At 49.3% G+C, this 24,366-nt stretch overlaps 2 protein-coding genes and 1 pseudogene across 2 annotated transcripts in view; 2 read left to right on the top strand and 1 right to left on the bottom strand.

Moving 5' to 3' along the window:
- The window catches only part of LOC133357031 (lateral signaling target protein 2 homolog), a 267,632-nt gene that overhangs the window by 109,444 nt on the left and 133,822 nt on the right, over window positions 1-24,366 (bottom strand). The gene's annotated exons all lie outside the window — the stretch shown is intronic.
- LOC133357084 (reticulon-4-interacting protein 1 homolog, mitochondrial-like) lies at window positions 2,009-15,992 on the top strand (annotated as a pseudogene).
- Window positions 18,221-24,361, top strand: LOC133357095 (pre-mRNA-splicing regulator WTAP-like). The gene is made up of 6 exons (XM_061574875.1): window positions 18,221-18,428; window positions 20,344-20,381; window positions 20,788-20,843; window positions 22,071-22,129; window positions 22,345-22,472; window positions 24,179-24,361. Exons 2-6 carry the CDS (start codon window positions 20,352-20,354, stop codon window positions 24,359-24,361), a joined length of 456 nt encoding a protein of 151 aa, XP_061430859.1. The 5' UTR covers window positions 18,221-18,428; window positions 20,344-20,351.

Genomic DNA, 24,366 nt, shown 5'->3' on the forward strand with positions numbered 1-24,366 from the left:
TTGACCATACATCATAATAATAGTTTCCCCCTTTTTTCTGGCAACAAAACTGAGAATTTTTTTCGAGGATTCATGTAACTGCATTAACCACAATACTGTCAAAATGCAAACAAAAGACACACCCATGATAATATATTGGCATTGTCCTTGAAACTGATTGGTCCACACCAAGGGACGGCTTTCTTTTGAGCCTCGACTCTAATTAGCACACAGAGTTGGTGTACGGTGTTTTTTCTGCAATATTTTGCTGTCTTTTCTAGGATTTTCTGTTTGCACTTAGTCACATATTCACTTTAAGATGTTTTTTGTTCATGTTTTTGTTTTTTGTTTGTTGCGGTTGCACCCGATTCAAGAGCCGAATGGCTCACAGGGCTATACCTAATACATGAACTTGAAATAAATGAAACTTGACCCAATTGGTGCTCGACCAGCGGACGCCCAAACGTACCAAGGTTTCAATTTTGTTGCCAGAAAAAAAGGGGGAAAACTCCTATTATTATATGTTGGTACTGGCAAAGGAGGTCTAATGATGACCATACATCGTCGTCACCATCACGCTGGTCAGTGACAGTTCATGGAGAGGCTTTAGCTGCGGGACCGGTTGAGTTCTTGTAACTTGCCACTGACGTTAGCCGTGGACGGGGAACTGAACTCCCGTTTGTCAGCCTCACGGGGGGGGGGCCCATTGCGCTCACCGCTGCGGCGACGTTTGAGAAACGCGCCTAGCGGAGGGCGCGGTGGGCTGACCGCTGCGCGCGTCTAGAGGGTGGTGGTCCAGATGTCTCGTGACCCCCCCCCCCCCCTAATTAACTGACCCCCAAACATGTTTTTTGTTTCTAGATTTGAAGCTTTCGTGACTGCAAGTATTCATATTCAGTTCAGTAAATATTCAGTAAAGTCACCTACGTGACTTTACCGAAAAAACCTAAGAATATGTTTTTTGTTTGTTTCCGTTGCATATTAATTAATGTTTTAAGTAAACCTTTTAATACAAAAAATATTACGTTTGACAGAATTCAATGGCGGGTCACAAGACATCCGGACCGTGGTTGTTGTTGTTGTTGTTTGACTTGCATCCCACTGGGATTTTTGCACACAGCGTTCATATACGGTGCTTTTTATGGAAGACTTTGCTGTTTTTTTCCTGGATTTTTCTGTTGCGTGTCGTCACTTTAAAATGTTTCTTCACGTTTTGTTTGTTGCGGTTGAAGCCGATTCAAGAGCCGCACAGGGCTACACCTAATAACTGAACTGAACCATCCTTTATAAAGGATTGTTGACATGGAGTTACATCATCGTACGCGTGGTGTAACTGAAAATTTCAACACATTTGTCTATAGAACTGCCTTAAAAGAGAGAAAAAAATATGTAAAAGGCGACGTTTCGGGACATGGACCTTCATAGCACACCAATGAGGTCACGATTTTTGTGCTGATGAAGGGCAATTTCCCGAAAAGTCGCTTATATATATTTCACATGTAAGTTTATTTGATTTTATAATACAGGTTTTCTTTTGGGTTAGATCGAGTAAGTATAAATGTGTCGTTAAACCCGCCACCACAGCTAATTAGTAAGGTTTGTCACGTAAACAGAACGTGCCAATTCCTTATTAGTACAGCACACCGCTGTGTTGGAGAGCAAATCCACACTGTTTACAACACACCGGTGTGCTGTACTAGTAACTAATTGGCATGTTCTGTTCATGTGACAAACCTTACTAATTGGCTGTGTCGGGTGGTGGCGGGTTTAACGACATTTATATTTATGCGATCTAACCCCAAAAAAAACCTGTATTTTGGATGATACTGGTCGCGAAAGTCGCCTACGTGTTAAACTTTATTTGATTTGTTACAACGCATGGCCCCCGTTAGATGCCCGGCTATTTTACACGGGAGATCCAGTGCTCGCTATCCCATTCACCGCAACCTCACCAGCCAACGAATTCGACTTTTAACTTTTTGTTCCGACTTCTGCCTTCGCCGCTCGCAGCACTAAGACCGGGGGGGCCATGTCGTACGCCCTGTGCCGCTGGCGGGCGCTGGCAGCGCGGGCTAGCACACAGCGGCCCCTTCAAGCTGCCCACGACAACAGGGGCCTCCTCCTAGGCGTCCCCGCTGCCGGGGGAGGTTCCTCCTCGCCACGGCCCCCGCCCGGGGCCTGCGATGCCGTCGGCGGCCGCGCGTCCGTCATGCCGGCGTGGCAGCTGCAGTCGCACGGCGGGCTCGACGCGCTCCGCTACAACGCCAACACTCCCTTCCCCATCATCGTCTAACCCCAGGACGAGGTGGTGGTGAGGTGCACGCGTCGAGCCTCAACCCCCATCGACGCCGCCATGTCGCGTACGTACGTTTGTGCGCGCGCGTGTTTGTCGGAAGCGCTCGCTTGGGTGCGAGAGGGTGGTGCGTGCGTGAGTTGGGCGTACGAAACCCGGCAACCCGAGGAAAATTGTCGCTCACTGCCAAACACCGGTGACGATTATCTTAACCGGTCCTGAGCCTCCTCCGCCTAGGTCGACTCGGCCTCAAATGAGTACCAGGTGAGAGATGTGTAAACATCTTCACTAGGGAGACAAAGCGGCCGGGCAGCGGTGCTGGCCCACCCACCACTCGTTGCCGTGCCGACCTACATAGGTGCTACTCACGAACACCACTTGCCCCAATAGTCTGTTAACGCTACACGGGGGGGTTCTTTGTGCGTGAGGCCACATGTACCTGGCCTGGTACAAGCGCCGTTGAGTAATGTCACTGCCACTTAGCGGCGAACAGCGGCCTTTGTTGTCGCTGTTGTCGTTGTTGTGCGAGTCGCCGCGTGGACAAGGCTGCGTGGTGACCTCTCGACCCCATTGCCCCTTGCAGGCGGATACGGCGCCGCGCGTGCTGAACACGATGCGCGACCCCCTGCGCATGAATCCGCGTGACAGCGAGCTGCCCCTCGGCTGGGCAGGGACTGCTCTGGGGTCATCATGGATGTGCGGAGTTTCTGTCAAGCACTTCCGCCCGGGCGACGAGGTCACTCGCACACACAAACACACACCCGCAAACTCACCCACCACCTACTCACCCACTCACCTACTCACCCACTCACCTACTCACCCATTCACATACTCACCCAATACCAATATTCACTATTCGCCATTAAGTGGTGGTGACATCACCCCGGCACCTGTGTCAGGCCAGGTGCACATTGAGGCCACGTGAAGTGTCGAAGGCTCACTGACAGGAGGTCACGGGACAGACCCAGGTGCCATGGGTTTACTGACTGAGATGCCTGGCAGATGCACCAGCTGTGTCCCTTACTCTGCCACCGACCCACTCACTCATTCACCAACTCACACACGCACCCACTCATCCACTAAACAACAGCCGCCATTCGCCACTAAGTGGTGGTGATGTAAACACAGCACTTGTGTTAGGCTAGGTGCACTCCGAGGTCACGTGACATGTGTGCACGGGGCTGGTAACCGCTCCATCTGCCACTATTTTCTACAAAATACCACGGTGGAAACACCCAACTAAGCTTGTGCTGGATGGTCCCAGGGGGAGAGGCTTTTATGATGCCTTCTCGATAAATCCATGTGGCAGAGCCAGCCTGAATCCTCCCTTTGGACAGGCGACCACTGCGATTGGCCACGTGGAATGTTCAAACTCTCCGCTGCAGAGGAACGGCTGCCATTGCTGTATCGGGAGATAGACCGATAAAAGACAAAGATCCCCCGTATTGTCTGAGTAGATTGTTGGGGCAAGTGCTGTTAGCGAGAAGCAATATGAAGGTCGGCACGGCACACGAGGGTGGCCAGTACTACGCCTGACCACCTTTGTCTCCCTTTATACACCGCACGATGTACTCATTTGAGGCTGAGTCGCCCTTTGGGGCATGCCCAGGACCAGTTCAGATAATCGTCAGTGGTGTTGGTGATGAGTGGGAATCGATCCTGGGTCGCCGGGTTGGATATATGTTGAACTTCTTTTTCACCGTACTTAGGCAACCGTGCTAATTATAGAGGAGCGGTTATAGCGCAGCACGTTAACCAGTCCACTACCGCTCCCCAACAATAACAACCACCATTCGCCACTAAGTGGCGGTGACGTCACCACGATGCTTGTGCCAGGCCATGTGCACCTTGAGGCCACATGAAGTGTCGAATGCCCGCTGGCAGGAGGTCACGGGGCAGACCCAGGTGCCACGGGTCGACTGACCGAGATGACCGAGATGACTGGCTGATGCACCACCTGTGCCCCCTACTGTGCCAACTTGCTGTGCTTTAGACACCCCGGCGCTCCGCTCGTTGTTGTGAGCGTTGCTCCTCCGCCCTCCGTTGTTGTTGGAGGGCGACTGCCTCCAACTGCCCAGTAGCGTCCTTCACGAGCCTCCTCCACAGAGGCCACTCCCCACACACGTTGGCACTTACAGTCGCACACACACACGTACAAGAGTGCTCACAATCACACGTGCATGCACGCATACACAGACGCGCGCACACACACACACACACAGTATGTATAACACGCGCGCACGTACACTCGCGTACATTGGGATGTTGTCCACTTGGATGAGTGACCGCGTTGTTGCTTGATGACCCTTTGGGAGCAGGTGTGGCTGGCCTTGCCTCCGTGGAAGCAGGGCACGTTCGCCGAGTTCGTCGTGGCCAGCGCCAACGAGGTAGCTCTCGCACAAAGCCGTTGTTTCCCCAGTGGCCCTCGTGTGCGTGCTTCCCCATCTCTTTCTCCGCGTGGTTACTGATTTTGACGCAGAGCAACAACTGTGATTCTGCATATTCTTAGGTTTTTTCGGTAAAGTCACGTAGGTAAAACATTAAAATTAATAAAAGTAAAATAAAAATAAATAAAAATCACGACGTTCGGAGGCAACACAAGCTTCCGTATTCTTAGGTTTTTTCGGTAAAGTCACGTAGGTAAAAAATTAAAATTAATAAAAGTAAAATAAAAATAAAATAAAAATCACGACGTTTCGGAGGCAACACAAGCTTCCGTATTCTTAGGTTTTTTCGGTAAAGTCACGTAGGTAAAACATTAAAATTAATAAAAGTAAAATTAAATAAAAATCACGACGTTTCGGAGGCAACACAAGCTTCCGTCTTCAGGTGGAACCGTCACAGCCACGACAGCTGTATCAAGTAAATGAGAGATTACAAGAGCTACCACTCCGTATATATAATGGTTGGAGAGGGGAAGGGCTTAGTAAGGCACACTTTTTATTAATATGGTAAGGTGAGGCTTAAGACTAAGAATAGACTGCATAACAAAGGCTGAGCCTTTGTTATGGAGAGGTACGGTTTGTGACTAAGCCTGGCCTACATAACAATAGTGTGAAAAAAGAGAAAACAACTAAACATGGTAAAACAAGCCTGGCTGTCTATCAATAATCTGTAATAGTTGTCTGTCAATAAGATGGACCAAATAAGTGTAGTTAAATCTTTTTTGCATGGTTAATCACATCTTTCCAATGATTACTCAGTTTGTAACCATCATCACGGTTGAAAATTATGTCTGTGTTTGTATATTTGATTCTGCATTGAGGTGGTTGATGAGCCCAGATGATTGCGTCAGGAGTAGCGGGAGTGGTGCCGTCGTGGCTGTGATTTATGCTCCCCCTTCGTAAGCTTTGAATCTCTGTATGAGTCCATGTATCTCTACATAAGCATTTGGGTCTCTGAGTGTGTGGGTCTCTATCTGAGTCTATGGGTATCTGTGTAAGTATGTGGGTCTCTGAGTGTGTGGGTCTCTATCTGAGTCTATGGGTATCTGTGTGAGTAGTGTGGGTCTCTGAGTGTGTGGGTCTCTATCTGAGTCTATGGGTATCTGTGTGAGTGTGTGGGTCTCTGAGTGTGTGGGTCTCTATCTGAGTCTATGGGTATCTGTGTGAGTGTGTGGGTCTCTGAGTGTGTGGGGTCTCTATCTGAGTCTATGGGTCTCTGTGTAAGTATTTGGGTCTCTGAGTGTGTGGGTCTCTATCTGAGTCTATGGGTCTCTATGTAAGTATTTGTATATCGTGAGTGTGTGGGTCTCTATGTCATTATTTGGGGTCTCTGAGTGTGTGGGTCTCTATCTGAGTCTATGGGTATCTGTGAGTGTGTGGGTCTCTGAAGTGTGTGGGTCTCTATCTGAGTCTATTGGGTATCTGTGTAAGTATGTGGGTCTCTGAGTGTGTGTGGTCTCTATCTGAGTCTATGGGTCTCTGTGTAAGTATTTGGGTCTCTGAGTGTGTGGGTCTCTATCTGAGTCTATGGGTCTCTATGTAAGTATTGTATATCTGAGTGTGTGTGGTCTCTATGTCATTAATTTGGGTCTCTGAGTGTGTGGGTCTCTATCTGAGTCTATGGGTATCTGTGAGTGTGTGGGTCTCTGAGTGTGTGGGTCTCTATCTGAGTCTATGGGTATCTGTGAGTGTGTGGGTCTCTGAGTGTGTGGGTCTCTATCTGAGTCTATGGGTATCTGTGTAAGTATGTGGGTCTCTGAGTGTGTGGGTCTCTATCTGAGTCTATGGGTATCTGTGAGTGTGTGGGTCTCTATCTGAGTCTATGGGTATCTGTGTAAGTATGTGGGTCTCTGAGTGTGTGGGTCTCTATCTGAGTCTATGGGTATCTGTGTAAGTATGTGGGTTTCTGAGTGTGTGGGTCTCTATCTGAGTCTATGGGTATCTGTGTAAGTATGTGGGTCTCTGAGTGTGTGGGTCTCTATCTGAGTCTATGGGTATCTGTGTAAGTATGTGGGTCTCTGAGTGTGTGGGTCTCTATCTGAGTCTATGGGTATCTGTGTAAGTATGTGGGTCTCTGAGTGTGTGGGTCTCTATCTGAGTCTATGGGTATCTGTGTAAGTATGTGGGGTCTCTGAGTGTGTGGGTCTCTATCTGAGTCTATGGGTATCTGTGAGTGTGTGGGTCTCTGAGTGTGTGGGTCTCTATCTGAGTCTATGGGTATCTGTGAGTATTTGGGTCTCTGAGTGTGTGGGTCTCTATCTGAGTCTATGGGTATCTGTGTAAGTATGTGGGTCTCTGAGTGTGTGGGTCTCTATCTGAGGTCTATGGGTATCTGTGTAAGTATGTGGGTCTCTGAGTGTGTGGGTCTCTATCTGAGTCTATGGGTATCTGTGTAAGTATGTGGGTCTCTGAGTGTGTGGGTCTCTATCTGAGTCTATGGGTATCTGTGAGTGTGTGGGTCTCTGAGTGTGTGGGTCTCTATCTGAGTCTATGGGTATCTGTGAGTTTTTGGGTCTCTGAGTGTGTGGGTCTCTATCTGAGTCTATGGGTATCTGTGTAAGTATGTGGGTCTCTGAGTGTGTGGGTCTCTATCTGAGTCTATGGGTATCTGTGAGTGTGTGGGTCTCTGAGTGTGTGGGTCTCTATCTGAGTCTATGGGTATCTGTGAGTGTGTGGGTCTCTATCTGAGTCTATGGGTATCTGTGTAAGTATGTGGGTCTCTGAGTGTGTGGGCCTCTATCTGAGTCTATGGGTATCTGTGAGTGTGTGGGTCTCTATCTGAGTCTATGGGTATCTGTGAGTGTGTGGGTCTCTGAGTGTGTGGGTCTTTATCTGAGTCTATGGGTATCTGTGTAAGTATGTGGGTCTCTGAGTGTGTGGGTCTCTATCTGAGTCTATGGGTATCTGTGAGTGTGTGGGTCTCTGAGTGTGTGGGTCTCTATCTGAGTCTATGGGTATCTGTGAGTGTGTGTGGTCTCTGAGTGTGTGGGTTTCTATCTGAGTCTAGGGTCTCTATGTCATTATTTGGCTTTCTGAGTGAGTGGGTATCTATCTCAGTCTATGGGTCTCTATGTAAGTATGTGGGTCTCTGAGTGTGTGGGTCTCTATCTGAGTCTATGGGTCTCTATGCCCTGTGCCGACCACCCACAACAGGTGGCCCACCGGCCGATGCGATTGAGCCACGAGGAGGCGGCCTCCATCCCGTACGTGGCGCTCACCGCCTGGTCCGCCCTGGTCACCACGGGAGGGCTCAACAACAAGACGGCTCGCGGCAAGAGGTACGGCAACCTGCACAGCTGTTGTTAGTGAGCACAGCTGGTAAGGGCGACTGGCACAGCTGTTGTTAGTGAGCACAGCTGATAAGGGCGACTGGCACAGGTGTTGTTAGTGAGCACAGCTGGTAAGGGTGACCCATACAGCTGGTAACAGCGACCGGCACAGCTGTTGTTAGTGAGCACTGCTGGTAAGGATTGCTTTAACACCTGCACTCACTCACAATTCAACGATTAGACTGATCCCTGTGTAAAATAATATGAATAATAATAACAACTAAAACTAACGTTGGGTGACGTGTTCACTTGAGAGTCTGTTGTTGTTGTTGAATTGACAGGGTTCTCATTTTGGGTGGATCGGGAGGAGTGGGGACATTCGCTATCCAGGTGAGATTGGTGCAGTTCCCGGGGCAATGCTGTCTCCGTGCGGGTTACACGTCGACTGCCAACGGCAAAGTGGCTGGGCACGCTTGGGGCAGCAGCTGTCCCGGTGCGGCAGATGGGTTGACACACAGATGGGTTGACACACAGATGGGTTGACACACAGATGGGTTGACACACAGATGGGTTGATCGGGGCTGCGGCTTGCATGCAAGCGGTCCGTTTGGAAGGCGCAGTTGCACGGCATCGTCTAGCGATGACGGTCTGTATCGTATCGCGAATAGTTTGACAATCGTCTCGTGCAAGATATCGCGCTGTTGAAAAAATTATACGGAACATTGTGTCGCATCGTCGTCGGTCTGCAATCTGTTCTATAACGCCGCGCGTTGTTTTCATAACGCGAGTTGGATATAACCGATGATGAATGTATTATGGAACACATTTTTTCACAACGCGGATGCGAATTGTATATAACGCGATCGAGTGACTGGAACTACGTCGCAGCGCGAGTAGGAACAAGCGGTCTAACAGCTGCCTCAGCGTAGCAGCACCACACAAGGCAGTGGGATGCTGCTGGATGCTTCTAGATGCTACCCACGCACCTCGGTCTTTATTCGGGCTGCGTACGCATCTCACGGTGTTATCGCGGACTGTGCTTTACCCCTACATTATATATTATTGATTATAACGCGATGTTTCCATTACTGCGGTGTTCTTGAGGAACGCAACTATGACCGTGTTACATCGCATTGTGAAGCAAGACATCATCATCACAATAAATGAAATCCCGACGTAAAACATCGTATCGGTATCGTGCAACATAGCACGTGACAAACGATATCGCATCGCGACAGAAGATTTCTCGTGAAGAAGAAAACTAAACCAACGGAACATCTTATTACGTCGAATCGTAACCCTGACACAAAGGGCATTGTATCGCGTCTCGAGCAGAGGTCGCAATCGGGTACCCAATACCCGTACCCTACCCGATACCCGGCTACCCGTTCCCGGCCGGGTACGGGTAGCCGTTTGCGACCCGGGTACGGGTAGCCGTTTGCGACCCTTGTGCGGCCGGGTACGGGTACGGGTAGGCCGTGAGTCACTGGTGAGTAACTGTTTGTCACTCATTTCGGGTAGGGTACGGGTATCGGGTAGGGAACGGGGGTACCCATTTGCGACCCTGGTGCGGCCGGGTACGCGTAAACCCGTTTGCGACCTCTGGTCTCGAGTGTCGAAACGGGACCGCGCCGCAGCGAGAGGCGGCCTTGTGGTGACCTCGCGGCAACCCCGCGGCGACCCCGCGGCGACTCCGCGGCGACCTCACGGCGACCTCGCGACGACCCCGCGGCGACCCCACGGCGACCTCGCGGCGACCCCTGACGCCGCTCCGGCTTTCCCCGCCCTGCCCCCCGCGCAGCTGCTGAAGGCGTGGGGCGCCCACGTGACGGTGACGTGCAGCGAGGACGCCCGCCCGCTCCTCGCCGGCCTCGGCGCCGACCACACCCTCGACTACCGCCACCGCGACCTGCCGGAGCGCGCACGGGCCCTCTCGCCGTGAGCGCTGACCCCTGCCCCTTGACCTCCCCTCCCGGGGCACCCACGGGCCCTCTCGCCGTGAGCTGCTGACCCCTGCCCCTTGACCTCCCCTCCCGGAGCACCCACGGGCACTCTCGCCGTGAGCGCTGACCCCTGCCCCTTGACCTCCCCTCCCGGAGCACCCACGGGCACACTCGCCGTGAGCGCTGACCCCTGCCCCTTGACCTCCCCTCCCGGAGCGCCCACAGGCACTCTCGCCGTGAGCTGCTGACCCCTGCCCCTTGACCTCCCCTCCCGGAGTACCCACGGGCACTCTCGCCATGAGCTGCTGACCTCTGCCCTCCCCTCGACCAATTTGGGTTAGATCGTGTAAATATAAATGTGTCGTTACCCCACCACCACCACGACCACCCTTCACAGCTCTGGCAAACCGCCTGTGGGTTTACTCTCTAACACGCCGGTGTGCCGAAGTAGTTACTAATTGGCATGTTTTGTTTACGTGACAAATCTTACTCATTGGCCGTGTCGGGTAGTGGTGGGTTAACGACACATTTATGTTTACGGGATCTAACCCAAAAAAACCTCTATTATGGATAATTTTGGTCGCGAAAGTGTTAAACATCCCATTTGGCCCCCCCTCCAACCCCCACTCCCCCCCACCATTCCCCCCTCCATCGCCCCCCCCCCACCCCACCAGATTCGACCTAGTGCTGGACGGAGTAGGGGGCTCGCTGGAGCAGTGGGCCCTGCGCTGCCTGCGACCGTGGACGAGCGCCAAGTACGTGACGCTGGTGACGCCGCTGCTGCTCAACGCCGACCGCTTCGGCCTCGGCGACGGCATGGTCAAGTCGGGCCTCACCCTGGGCCGCAGGGTGCTCTCCGTGAGTGGCGCGGCGTCCCCCCCCCCCCCCCCCCCCCCCATTGCGGCGTCCCCTGCGCACGAGCCCCAAGGGCACGATCGTTCACCTCGACGATTCGCTCATTTGCTCATTCGCTCATTCTTAAAACATTGGAAGGGGCCACCCCCCACCCCCCCCCAGTGGCAGATGTCGCTGTGCAGCATAACGTGACGGAGCACGTGGCCAGCAAGCCCGCATTTGTCTGCGATGATTGCTGCTGCGTGTGTGTGTGTGACGAGATGTAAACTACCTCGCCTGGTGTGCAGGAGGTCGTGGGTTCGATCCCGACCCGGAAGCCTGTTGTATATTTGAAGTTTGCATGTTCTCTCTCCCCCGGGTCGTGTGGGTTTTTTTCCGGGTCCTCTGGTTTTTCTCTCCACATTTAGAACTGTACGTTTTCGAGTGGGCCTTACCTGCGAAAATAATAATAATGCATTTTATTTATATCGCGCTTTTCCAACACTCAAAGCACTCAACAGTAAAAAGCATTCAATATCATACATGCAAAAAAAGCGATTACATATAAAAAAAAATAGTTGTTTTTAGTTTATCTGCATGATCGGTGATTCGCTCGTAGTCTATGTTTTTTATCGCATCACGGCGCCGCTGCCGTGGTGATGGCGGCGGCGGCGACGGTAACCCCCCCTCCCCGTCGTTGTCCTCGTGCGCTCAGAGCTTCTACAGCGGAGTTCACTACCGATGGGGGTTCTTCACGCCCAACGGCCCCGCCCTCGACGACATCACAGAGCTCGTCAACAGCAAGAAGGTGAGGGCATCGTCATTCAATCGTCGTCAGCCACGCTCGATCCACTGCTGGACGAAATGAAAAATTAACGTCTGGAAGTTGCAGGGTGGGTGTCCCGTTCACCGCTGATTTTCGGAAAGGCACAAGGGGTTCAGCGTTGATTTTATTTAGAGAGGCATAGCGCCACTGGTACTATTAGGAACCACCTGGTTCCACCAGCCCACAGGGGATTATTGTGTCCGTCCGTCCGTCGTGCATCCAAAAATGTGAGGGGTGGGTCTGGGTGGAGAGGGCTGGGTGGGGAGGGGCTGGGTGGGGAGGGTGGGGAGGGGCTGGGTGGGAAGGGAGGGGCTGTGTGGGGAGGGTGGGGAGGGGCTGGGTGGGGAGGGGCTGGGTGGGGAGGGGCTGGGTGGGGCTGGGTGGGGGTGGGGCTGGGTGGGGAGGGGCTGGTCACCCCGTGGTGCCCTTATAAAACTCAACGTTTAACCTACTCACGCCGGCTTGTGCCCGCCCTCACAGTCGGCCATATTTGCGGAATACACCACGCCGCCGTTGACCCTGGCCATTGACCGAGCAACCCAACGTTCCTACCAGCTCCCTCCGCAGGAATGTGTTTTTAAAGACATTGTACTCACCGCAAACAACGTAGCGACACAACCGCACTCTACGATAGCTGGTGCCAAATTGTGCCACACGCCCTCCCGCATGGCCTTGTGGGCGCCTCGATACCTATAAAGTTATTTAATTTTTTCTTCCGGTTCCGTTGCGATGATGTTCATGTACGTCATCGCAACGGGAGAGGATAAATCGTCGTCGTCGTCCATGGTCGATCCACTGCTGAATGAAATGAAACATGGGCACAAATGGAAGGAAAGCGGCTGAAAAGTTTGCAAAGAAGCGTGGAAAAGTGTACGCTTGGAATTACACCGAGAGACAGGAAGAAGAACACGTGGATTAGAGAACACACGCAAGTTACAGACGTCATATTGACCGATTAAAGTCATAAAACTGAGCGGGCTTGGGCAGGATGCGTCGCTGGAAGGGACGATGTGGCCTTGTGGGTGGTGGTCGAGACTAACGATGGAGTGTCATCTAAAGGAGGGAACACATCGGAGAGAGACGTCTATCGCTGAGATGGAGCGGTGAAATGGGCTCGTGGTGCGATGATTCCGTCTAGCGTCTGCTCACGAGCTGATATATTGGGCGCCGATGCCGTCATTGTAGCTTCGACTCACTGGTTATTCTGCGCAAGGTCCAACTCACATTTTAGAATCAGAATATGTATTTGTACTGGAGGAATCAGATGACGTAAAAAGCTCTTTTTCACAGATGTCCAGTTGAGGCGGGTCATAAAGTTACAACAAACAATACGAAAACATGATCGGAGTGGAAAATATAGGAAAGGTGAAAAAATCACTGAAAAAATATATACAAATAAAACTAAACTATTTTTATCTTACCATGTAAGTCCCACTTAGCTTTTAGATTATTTTTAAATCCTTTATATTAAGTTCACTTGCTTGCTTGCTTAGGACCGTGCAAATCTTTCGGTCGTTTTTTAACCCACTTCCCGTGATCCAATCGAGCTGACATTATCCACACAGACTCGTTGTGCGTGTCAATTTATTTTCGTGAAAATTTTTTTCCAAAATTTTACACTTTTTAGGACAAAAATATTATATTTAATTACCAATTACTTAATGCTGCCATGCAATCATCTGACCCATAGGTGGCAGCCATCTCAAGCCAGAGGACGAGAGGACTCTAGCCGCCACACATATAAAGGATTTATAGTGAAAAACTTTGTTTTTACGGGTTAATTTTTTCAGAAGCGACCTGGCCACAAGCGATAGCTCAACGAAGTGGCTTATCACTTGGAAATTTATAGCAGCTAAATAATTTAGATAATCGGGGAATATGACGTCCATAAATCCCCTCTCTCGTCGTAACTCCGAGGTTTGTGCTTCACCACACTTCTTTGCGAACTGTTCAGCTTTGGTCCCATTCCGTTTATGCGAGTGCCCATGTTTCTTCATACCTAATGTATGTATAGTGAACTTCTTTCGCACCAAACATAGCCTGCCTTGCTAATCGGTGGTGCGGATTGGCTGCTTGGATACTTGACCAGATGTGTCAAGATTCAGGCAGCTAATCAGGGCTCACCTTGTTTTGTAACTATGATCATTATTATCTTTAGGGGCATTACCGTAACCATTGAAGTGTGCATAAGCCTTTTTAACTCGTACTTACTGCGCTGGCTGGGCCATGTTTCACATCGTGACAAGCTCTAACAATCGTGCACTATGTAAATCTATATAAGATAATTGATTGATATTATTGGTTCTTTCGGTAAAGTCACGTAGAAGCTAAACAATAAAATAATAAAAATATAAAACAATAAAATTCTCACGACGTTTCGACTGCAACACAAGCAATCATCATCAGGTGTGAAAAACAAAAAAAGAAAAAAATGTTTCCCCCCTCCCCACTCTTGCACTCCCGCAGATCCGACCCGTCGTAGAGAAGGTTTTGCCCTTCCAGGACGTGCTGAAGGGTTTGCACGCGATGGAGAGGGGCCACGCGCGTGGGAAAACCGTCGTCACCGTCTCCTCGGCCGCACGATAGCGCCTCTGCCATGGCGTCGTGTAGCTTCGGCGGAGGGAAGGGGCCGGGTGGAGGGGAAGGAGGGGGAGGGAGCGCAGAACTGGGCTCTATCGATTGTTGAAGCCGTCGGATACTCGACCGATTCACGAACTCGATCGCTCGACCAATCGGGTTGTGAGGAAGACAGCGGGAGAACAAAAGAAGTGTCGCTTCGGTTCCCGTGGGAGGGTGATGGGCGGGGCTTGGTGACATCATCGACATCATCGTCACCGACCGCGTCACACTGGGCGTGGCTTGTACAGGGGGTTTCCCGACTTCGGGAGGCAGGATGTGGGGGTGGCCCCAATATATCGATTGATCAACTTGATCGACTCGCCGCCCCGGCTCTCGTTGGGAGCGCGGCGTGTGTGACGCGGCGTCGTAGCGCCCGTAAGCGGTGTGACGGAGCGTGCCATCCTCGCAAGGGTGAGACGCCGGACCCTTCCGTCCCGTGAACTTTTAACGTAGAAGAACAACAGTGCTGTTTTCAAGTCGGCCATTGTGTGCTTAGAAGCGAGCTGGTTAGCGCATACGGCGGGTTCTGAGTCCGACCGTCAAACTCCTTTGGCGCGGGCCACATGTCCACACCGACGCCTAATTTTGCGTGACCCAATGATAACGCGAAAATAAATAAATGTCCATAATTTATTGTACGTCGCCGCAATTTGCTGTTGATATCCCCCCCCCCCGCGCCTCCCATCCGGTGCACCTCGAGGCACCGCATTTGAGACCAAATATTCCACAATGCAGCGTGGACAGCAAACGCAACAAATGAGGAGATAACGAAGTCGGGCAGCTAATCCGGGGGGGGGGCCCTTTCCGCACCTCCGATCGGCACGGTCGGCTACGTACGGTGCGAAAGAAGTTCAACGTAGACACGTGCTTTCAGCGACGCTACATTACAAGAGCGGTGTTGCTGCCAGGTTGAAAATTGTTCTCCCCCCTCCCCTCTAGCTCCCGATCAGTGCGGCTAAGATTGCGTTGCCGCGACGGTTATGAACATCGCCAGCGGGCCGAATCAAAGCACCTCCGATTAGCACGGTTGGCTACGTACGGCGCGAAAGAAGTTCATATACAGAGCGGCTAAGTCGAGCGAAGGCCCTTGGTGAACGGAAAGTCTGTCGATCGCTGCCGCTCGGATGTACGATAGCGAATGGGAAATAAACAAACTCGATGCTTTGTTTGCGCGGTGGGTTGGTGATGGATGTGCCCTACTGCACGATCCGTCCGTAAATGCTCCACGCCATGTTCGAGGTACATGCCTGGCATGCTCTTAAGTTTTTTCGGTAAAGTCACGTAGGTAAAAATAAATAATAGAAATAAAATAATAAATCACGACGTTTCGGAGGCAACGCAAGTCTCCGTCATCAGGTGGGACCGTCACAGCTAGATTTATTGTATCAAGTGAGGAAAAATTCCAAGAGACGAGCTCTTAAATACAAGTTAAGGGGGAGGGGGGGGTTTATCTGAATGTGGTAGCCAATGAATGGAACGTGTTGAGGGGGTGGGCGGGTCTAAAAGAGAACAATCGGTGCACCTCAACTCGGGGTTGTAACCGGTGTTGGCTGACAATCCAAATACAAAAAAATTAACCCGTAAAAACAAAGTTTTTCACTATAAATCCTTTATGTGCGTGGCGGCTAGAGTCCTCTCGTCCTCTGGCTTGAGATGGCTGCCACCTATGGGTCAGATGATTGCCTGCCACCATTAAGCAATTGGTAATTAAATATTTTAAAAAATTCCTAAAAAGTGTACAATTTTTGAAAAAAATTTTCACGAAAATAAATTGTCACGCACAACGAGGCTGTGTGAAAAATGTCAGCTCGATTGGATCACGGGAAGTGGGTTAAAAAACGACCGAAAGATTTGCACGGTCGTAAGCGTGCAAGCAAGCAAGTGAACTTAATATGAAGGATTTAAAAAGCAGTACTGTTAAACGCTGGGGATGTCAACACTCGGTAAAGTAGAATAGTACCTATGAGACCTCCTTTACCAGTGGCAAAATATAGTAATAGGTTTTTACCCTTTCAACTGGTTTGTTTGCATTTTGACTGCTTGTGTTGTGGTTATTGCAAACATGATGCCTTGTAGAAAGGTGTCAGTTTTTCTAGCAGTTGAAAGGGTAAAAACCTATTACTATAGAATAGTACCTGTCAAATAAGATCGTACATTATGGGAACCTCATTTGCCAGTAAAAATATGATAATTGGTTTTTTACCCTTCTATCATATTTTTACTGGCAAAGGAGGTTCCCATAGTGTAGATGCTTGCCCCGAGCTCTTATACTCTGATGGTGCATTGTCTTTGAGTTGTGCGCCTTTTGGCGTCATCTGGTCCAACACCATGTGAGACTAGGCTCTAAGGAAAGCTGTCTCGGGTGTGGACCAATCAACTTCAAGGACAGTGCATACATTATCAGAGTTATGTTTTTTTGTTTGTATTATGACTGCAGGTATTGCGGTCTATGCAAACATGACTCCTTGTAAAAAGGTGTCAAGTTTTGTTGCCAGATAGAAGGGTAAAAAACCAATTATCAAGATGGTACATGGCTTGCATGTTCAATGTGTGGACAACTCCACGCTCCGCCAGTTTGTGCTCCATTCCGTGTCGCAGCACGTGCCTTGCACAGGTCACGGGGCTCCGCTCCATGTCCCTTCAAGCTTGCTCCATGCCGTTTAAAAAAAAAAAACTTTTTTATCTTCAGTTTCATTTATTTATATTCTTGGTTCTTTCGGTAAAGTCGCGTAGAAGGGAAATAATAAAATGATAAAAATAAAACAAGATAAAACTCTCACGACGTTTCGGCCACAACGCAAGCAGCCGTCCACAGGTGAAGAACGGGGCTGTCGGAAGGACATTGGGACACTGAGAATTGTATCTTATTATGTTTTATTTTAATCATTTTATTATTTCCCTTCTACGTGACTTTACCGAAAGAACCAAGAATATGAATCCATGCAGTCACGAAAGCTTCAAATCGAAATTAATTAATTAGGTAGAGCCCTGTGAGCCATTGCAACCGCAACAAACAAAAAACAAAAACAAGAAAACATCTTAAAGTGACTCTGAGCACATAGAAAAATCCTGGAAAAAACTGCAAAATCTTCCAGGCCACACGCACAAAGTTGCATCTCGCATTCTCTGAATAGTTCAAGTAGTTCAAGTTCTTCTGAGTAAGAACCACAGACACGCAGGAGGGCCCCCATGCGTTGAGCCGACGCCAACACTATCCCTGATACTCTTAGTTCTTTCGGTAAAGTCACGTAGGTAAAAAATGAAATTAAAATTAATATAAAATAAAAATCACGACGTTTCGGAGGCAACACAAGTCTCCGTCATCAGGTGGGAGCGTCACAGCCAGATTTGCTGCATCAAGTTCACTTGATTTTAATTTTATTTTTTATTAATTTCATTTTTTACCTACGTGACTTTACCGAAAGAACTAAGAGTATGAATCCTTGCAGTCACGAAAGTTTCACTTTCCCTGATGCTTTTACTAAACTACACACGTGTATGTGTGCACTATATGTTAAACTTCTTTCGCACCGTACGTTGCCAAATCGCGCGAATCGAAATCGCGGGAAACTTACGAACCCAATCGCTGTACCTCAATTCATTGGTAAATATACAAATCCACCGGCTGATGCGCAAGTCAGCTGCGAAATACAAACGTGCCCCCTCCTGCCTGCGCGCATGCGAGCCAGTAAATATAAACGCGACTCCCCCATGCCCAAGCAAACTGGGTAATGTAATTGGCTCGTGCGTAAGCGAACTAGCAAATGTAACGTAGCCCCGTGGGCCTATCCGCTGTGGGAAATCTCGTGGGCAGAGGACCCATACCCACGCAAACTGGGAAATCGAATTACTCGTGCGTAAGCGCACTGGCAAATGCAAAGCCACCTTATCCGCTGTGGGAAATCTCGAGGGCGGTGGACCCATGCCCACGCAAACTGGGAAATCAAATTACTCGTGTGTAAGTGCACTGGTAAATATAAATACTCGTGCGTAAGCTCACTGGCAAATACAAAGCGGCCTTATCCGCTGTGGGAAATCTCGAGGGCGGTGGACCGCGACCACGTGACGCGCGGCCGTGCTGGTGACGCGGCCGCCATCTTGAGGCGTCCAGTTCGCGGGATTTGAGTTGCCGAACGCCGTCCCAGCCCCTTCGCCGCGTTGTCGATTCTCGCCTGTCCACCCCGGGGCTTCGTCTCGGTCGCCCGCACACCCACAACCGACGTAAGTTCACCTGTGTTCGACACCGGGTCCGTAAAGAGCGCGGTGGTGTGAGGGTTTCTTGTGTGTGTGGGCGAAGCCTGGGCTTGTAGGCCGCGGCCTACCCGCAGGCTTCACCGCTTCCCTCACGCGTTGTTGTTGTTTGTTGTCGTGTTGCATTAAATAAGCGAGACGTTTCAATTGCGTTTCGCTTCGTTACGGCCGTAGTTGCACGCGCAGCGTTGTGGTTTATAGATGTTCGCGGTGTTGTTTTAGGGGGGGGAGTGTGTCGCGACGTTTGTCCGGACTTGACCCTGCGCGGGAAACTCGACGCCTTCAAAGACCTCTGCGCTTTCAAAGACCTCTTAACCAACGCAACTTAAATATAATACACCGTGCATTGATGCAGTCCCGCAAACAGCACTCGACTCTATAAACATCTCGCAAGAAGAACCGTGGTTTAGCAGCGACCTGCCAGTCGGTTCTTGAGTCAACATTTGCTATGCAGAGCTCCCCCCCCCATACACCAATTCAGTCATCTCAGGTGAAGTGAATTCAATACATTACGAAAACATTCCTCATTTAACTCGTGGTATTTTGTGTTTCATGCCACCGGCAAGGGCCGTGGAGGGCGTTTGTGTGTGGTTGGATGCTGTTGCATCGGTGTTTCTGTTTTGCAAACCTCGTTGCATTACACTTAAGTTGCTCTCTCGCGCCGCCGCACGCTGTCAAACTACATCACTCCGTCTTGCTATGGGACACAGTTGTCACGGGTGCTGTGTTGTGCCTCGCAATTTGCGCTGCTTTTGATCATATCCTCTTGTCTGCTCTCGGTTGTGTTGCATCCCTACCATTCAAACCGTGTTACATTGAGCCGTGCTCTTTGGTAGGCTGTCAAAATGGCATCAAACCGCGTTGCATTGGATCCAGTTGTACTGCGTATGCTGTCTTGCAAGTTGTGCTGCGGCGAATCGGGCTGTCTGCAATGAGCTGTTCTGTGTACGTGTTTACCTGTTGTGCAAGCAATGCTTTATTAAACGCGTTTGTCTCGTGCGCTGTCTTCCCCACAAGGTATGCTCCACTCAGACCTGCTGTTCCTTCATGTGTTGCATCTCTACCACGCAAACTGACCTGCTGCTTATATATACTGCCCACCAAAACCTGAGGCATAAGGCAGCAGGAAGCAATGATGGCGATACTCAACAAGATTTCTAACAGGGATATAACCAGTTGTCCTCTGCTGTCTAAAATAAAGAGGCCACATTTTAAAAACTATTTTGGAGGTTATGGTCTTAAAGCAATATGCCTCGTACGTGCAGTACACGTATGGTGATGGCATGAGACATACATGGGCATAGCGGGACGACTGGTCTCATGCTTTTAAAATCGCGCATTTACTCTCCCATCAATCACCTTTTGAGTAGTATTACTAAGTATCCAGCCCTATGTGTGTGATTGCCTCCTCGTGTTGCATTCCTCTGTAAGCCATGCAACATTCAGCCCTTGCATCTCAAGTTATGTGCTCCTGTTCTGCAAGGTGTGTTGTGTTCACCCTCGCTGTTCAGTGTCTGTGGTGTTTTTTGCCCTGGAAGTTTGCAACGCGTTCCTGCTTCGTGTTATTGTGCACCTTCTGTCTGAACCTTGCTGGTTTTTTTTTGCTGTTCATTAATTCAGCAATGCTGCCGCTTGTCTGCTGTCTCGTGCAAACCGTATTGCGTTGTATAGCTCTGTAGTGACTACGTTCAACATCTTATGTTCATCTTAATGGTTACTTGGCTCTGCGCTGACCTGTGCTGCCTTGTGCATGCGTCAGAGCGGGCTGCCGATTCTGCTGTTGGAACGCGTGCCGCACCCAATAGGTGTTCCAAATGCTCGTAAACGTCTTATCGGTAACGTTATAAAGGTTGTTGTACATAATGTCGCGTGTGTGCCGTTGCAGACTTGGCCATGGCAGACGGGGAGCCACCCGCCAAGCGGGTAAGCCATGGAGATCTTTACCAAAACACTGACGCCTGTAACGTGTCGCCAGTGCTTTGTTTCTAAGTGATGCGAGGGCATATGCTGGGGAAAAAAACATGGTAACTCTCAGATGCGCATTGTTTGTAAGAAATAAAGTAAAGTTACGATGCAAATAGAAGTCAAAGCAAAAGCAACCGCTTGCATACAATAAAAGTGACGGATTTGTGTGTGGAAATGTGTGGTTGCCTTCCAAAGGTATTTGAAAGTCCCATTCGGCCATCGGTAAATATAAGGTTCCCCATGCCTGCTTCTAGCGTCAACAGTTCAAAAACTTAATATTGCTGATGATGCAGCCGCACCGACCTCATTGTTGGTTAATGTATTCGGTTGTAATGGTAACGGATGTTTGTTTTCCCGTCCTCAGGTGCGTCTTTCTGACGACGAGTTGCGCGCCATGTCAAGGGAAGATCTCTTTGTGAGGTGCGCAGAAAATGTTTCTTTGGTATCAAAATGCCCTCGGTGACGCGCCCACCACCCGCCGTTTTGCCTTGCCGGCTGAAATATGCGTTTTTACACCTGTTAACAACTCGCTGCGATTCCTGCATCCAATGGTGATCTTGGGAATCGATTGTTTACGGTGTAGATTGTGGATTTAGTTTAAGACGTATGATTTTGCTACCAATATTATTTATAATAAAGGTTATTTTGGGTTTGATCGTGTAAATATAAATGTGTCGGTAACCCACCACCACCAGACACGGCTAATTCGTAAGGTTTGTCACGTTAATTTAACTAAACGCTGAAAAGTGCAATGAAGCATGGAAATGTTCATGCTGAGAATTACATTGAGAAATAGGAACATGTACGTGGTTTACAAAACATACTCAAGTTTGAGACATAATATTTACTGCAAAGTAAAGTGGGCTAGGGCAAGTCATTTCGCTAGATGATGGGGCATGGTGACCAGTGTTCCAGACTTGGGTTGTTACTTCCGATTTTTAAATATCAACATTTGATTGTCTGCTAAACCTGAACCCCCCCAGAGGAGCATGGTGAATTATGGCCAATCAAACCCTATAATTAACACAATGTGATGAGGCCTTCATTCAGCAGTGAACTGACAAAGGGCTGTGAGTTTTGTTTAGTACATACAATGGGCTGTCACGTGACCGGTCACACTGAAACATGCCTTGTGATTGGAACGGTGTCGCAGGCCAATTGGTTCATTCATTGCTAAATTTAAATTTGATTTGATTATTGATTCTATGACTTCTTGAATCGAAAATAAATTTACAAGCCAAAAAACCTTGAAGGAAATGAACGACTCTATAACCTGAAGCAGGCATTGCTGAAGCTAGTATATTTAATTTGTGTTACTTTTTGGCCGACTCTATAACCACATGAGCGCCGCTTAAGTTCATCTTAACAATCCTAAGTGTTCTTGGTTCTTTCGGTAAAGTCACGTAGAAGGGAAACAATAAACTAATAAAAATATAAAACAATAAAATTCTCACGACGTTTCGACTGCAACACAAGCAATCATCATCAGATGTGAAAAACACAAAGTTTCTTGCTGTCACGAAAGCTTTAAATAAAAAAAATCCTAAGTGTGTTTGAGCTGAGGGGACATGACGATGCTGCTGTGGTCTGCAGCGTGGTGACGTTGCGATGTGAAGTGAACCCATCTCTGTTTTTTGCTCTACGCAGGTGGAAGCAGCAGGAGGGATACCTCAGGACCCTGGAGTCAAAGCTCGCAGATCTCAACTGTGAGTTGACTGCTACCTATTTGTTTTTCCACTCGCATCAGGAACTTTTTTTAAACGACGTAAAGTTAAACGTCACGTCAGCAAGACGCGCTGTGATTTAGGTGTAACGTAACTTGCATCCGCGTGTGTGTGTGCGCGCACCCGTCGTTGGGTGTGCCATGGCGTGCGTGTTGTGCGTGCGTGAACCGCCTGCCACACCGTCTACCGTGGACCAGCGAGCGACGTGACTGGCCTGCGCGAGTCCGAGGAGCGGCTCAAGCACCAGCAGCAGGAGTCGTTGCGCCGGGAGAACATCCTGGTGATGCGTCTCGCCACCAAGGAGCAGGAGATGCAGGAGTGTGCGGTGAGGAGACGTGTGATGATTTGCCCCCCCCCCCCCCACGCCTCTGTTAGGGGATACATCCATTTATCTAATGCTGTCCAACTTAAAAACATTTTTCTATTACAAGTTGCAAGGTGGGTGTCCCGTTCACCGTTGAATCTGGGAACTCGCAAGCGGTTCATCGTTAATTATGGAATTTCCTTCATTATTAGGGTTCACAAACCTTTTCTTGGCACTGTATTTTAATAGATTAACGATGTATTGATAATTGTTTCTGGAATCTATTATCGATTCAAAAGCCATGGAATCTAAAATCATCAAATCAGGGAAGATAAACCATCACGCGAACACCAGTCATCCCCGTGGCGGATTTTGGTGAGCCATCGAACAAAGACGGTGCTTTCAGATGTGCTTCTGCAGCCGTCTGGAATGCTCTTTCAATATTAGGAAGCCACTGAGGCTATGCACCTTAAAATCATTTATTTAGAGCTGCTTTTTGTGTTTAGTTTGTTGTCCTTCCCCCTCACCACCGATTAGCATCGTACGGTGTGGGGGAAGAATTTCAACATATTTAAAAATCGAGTTCTATTTTTAGTCACGATTTAACCGATCGGTATTTGAGTACGCGCGCAAACGTTGAAACCGCTCGGCGCATGCCAGTGTGATCGGGCAGCGGTCTCCAGAATGAATCACTGGTACCAGGGCTCATCGGTTACTGTGCGGTACGTTCCAAAAGACACAAGCACATACACAGGGCCGGTATTTTAATTCCATTCTTTTAGAAATGTGTACACGCAGTTATTGAGAACACAGAAGAAAACATAAAAAAAACCAATGTACATTCTTGTTGTTGATCTCTTTGTGGTGAGGCAAGGTGTTTGCACCAGGTAAAATGGGTTTAATTGATTTACATTGAAAGATAAAATTAGCCCGACTTGCCATTTGACAATCCCTTATTATTTGGGGTTGCGATTAAAATTTTGTTGCCACATAGAAGCATTTGTTGTGCAGTATTTAGCATGGAGAGTTGTGCAGCATTTGAATAAATTAAATTACCTTGTTTGACTTTGACGTTATTATGCATGATTTTATGCGTGCATCGTCAGCACAGTAATAAAGTTAACAATGCCGTTTAGATGCCCAGCAAAGCATCTCCAAGTGTCAAGATTTTTTTATTTTTCACGAGAGTCCTGCATTTCGATGCTTGACTAATTTAATTGATGAGTGGAATCTGGTGTACCTGAAGAAACCCCACAAATACGAGGAAGTAGCGAGCACTCGTCCTCCGTAAATGGATTCAGTAATTCCATTGCCGTGCTATCGTCTCTTGGCCACCTCGTAGCTCAAAGGCCGCCTACTAAACCTGGCATTCTCAGGCAATCTCCCCGCCAAGAACTCTTTTTTTAGCTTCCAGGTTTTAACAAGATGTGGGGCATTCTGGATAATTTGCTCATAGCTTGAGAAGAGATCTGAATTGGGTGCGTTTGATACACGGCTCCTAAGTTGAATGTGCTCCGTTTACTAAAATCGCTCGCTTTCTGCCGTGCTAACTTGTCGTGCTTTGTCTTTTTTCCCCCTTCGCCCTTCCCCCCTCCCATTCATCCGTGCACGACCGTCGTCTGCGCTCGTGTCCCGGTGTTGCGGCCGCCGGGCTCCCGCGGTGCGCGGATTTTCGACGGCGTGGCGGCGGCGGTGGCACCGTGCACACCCCCCCTCACCCGAAACAGACTCAGATCGCTTCGCTCAAGCAGGGCCAGCTGTCGAGCGCCTCTCACCTGCGCTCCTGTCTCGTGGACCCGGCCGTCAACCTGCTCTTCACTAAAATGAAGTCTGAGCTGCAGCAGAGCAAAGACAAACTGCAGCAGGCCCACGATGAACTCAGTGCCTGGAAGTTTACGCCCGATAGGTAACGCAC

The sequence above is a fragment of the Lethenteron reissneri genome, chromosome 56 (assembly GCF_015708825.2).
Source record: "Lethenteron reissneri isolate LAM-NWPU_2019-01 chromosome 56, ASM1570882v1, whole genome shotgun sequence".
Lineage (NCBI taxonomy): Eukaryota > Metazoa > Chordata > Hyperoartia > Petromyzontiformes > Petromyzontidae > Lethenteron > Lethenteron reissneri.

Excerpts from the sequence above, each read along its gene's own strand:
- LOC133357095 (XM_061574875.1), top strand. The coding sequence starts at position 20,352 with ATGGCAGACGGGGAGCCACCCGCCAAGCGG. Across the intron at positions 20,844-22,070 it reads AGGGAAGATCTCTTTGTGAG|GTGGAAGCAGCAGGAGGGAT; the intron begins GTGCGCAGAAAA and ends TGCTCTACGCAG. Across the intron at positions 22,130-22,344 it reads AAAGCTCGCAGATCTCAACT|CGAGCGACGTGACTGGCCTG; the intron begins GTGAGTTGACTG and ends ACCGTGGACCAG.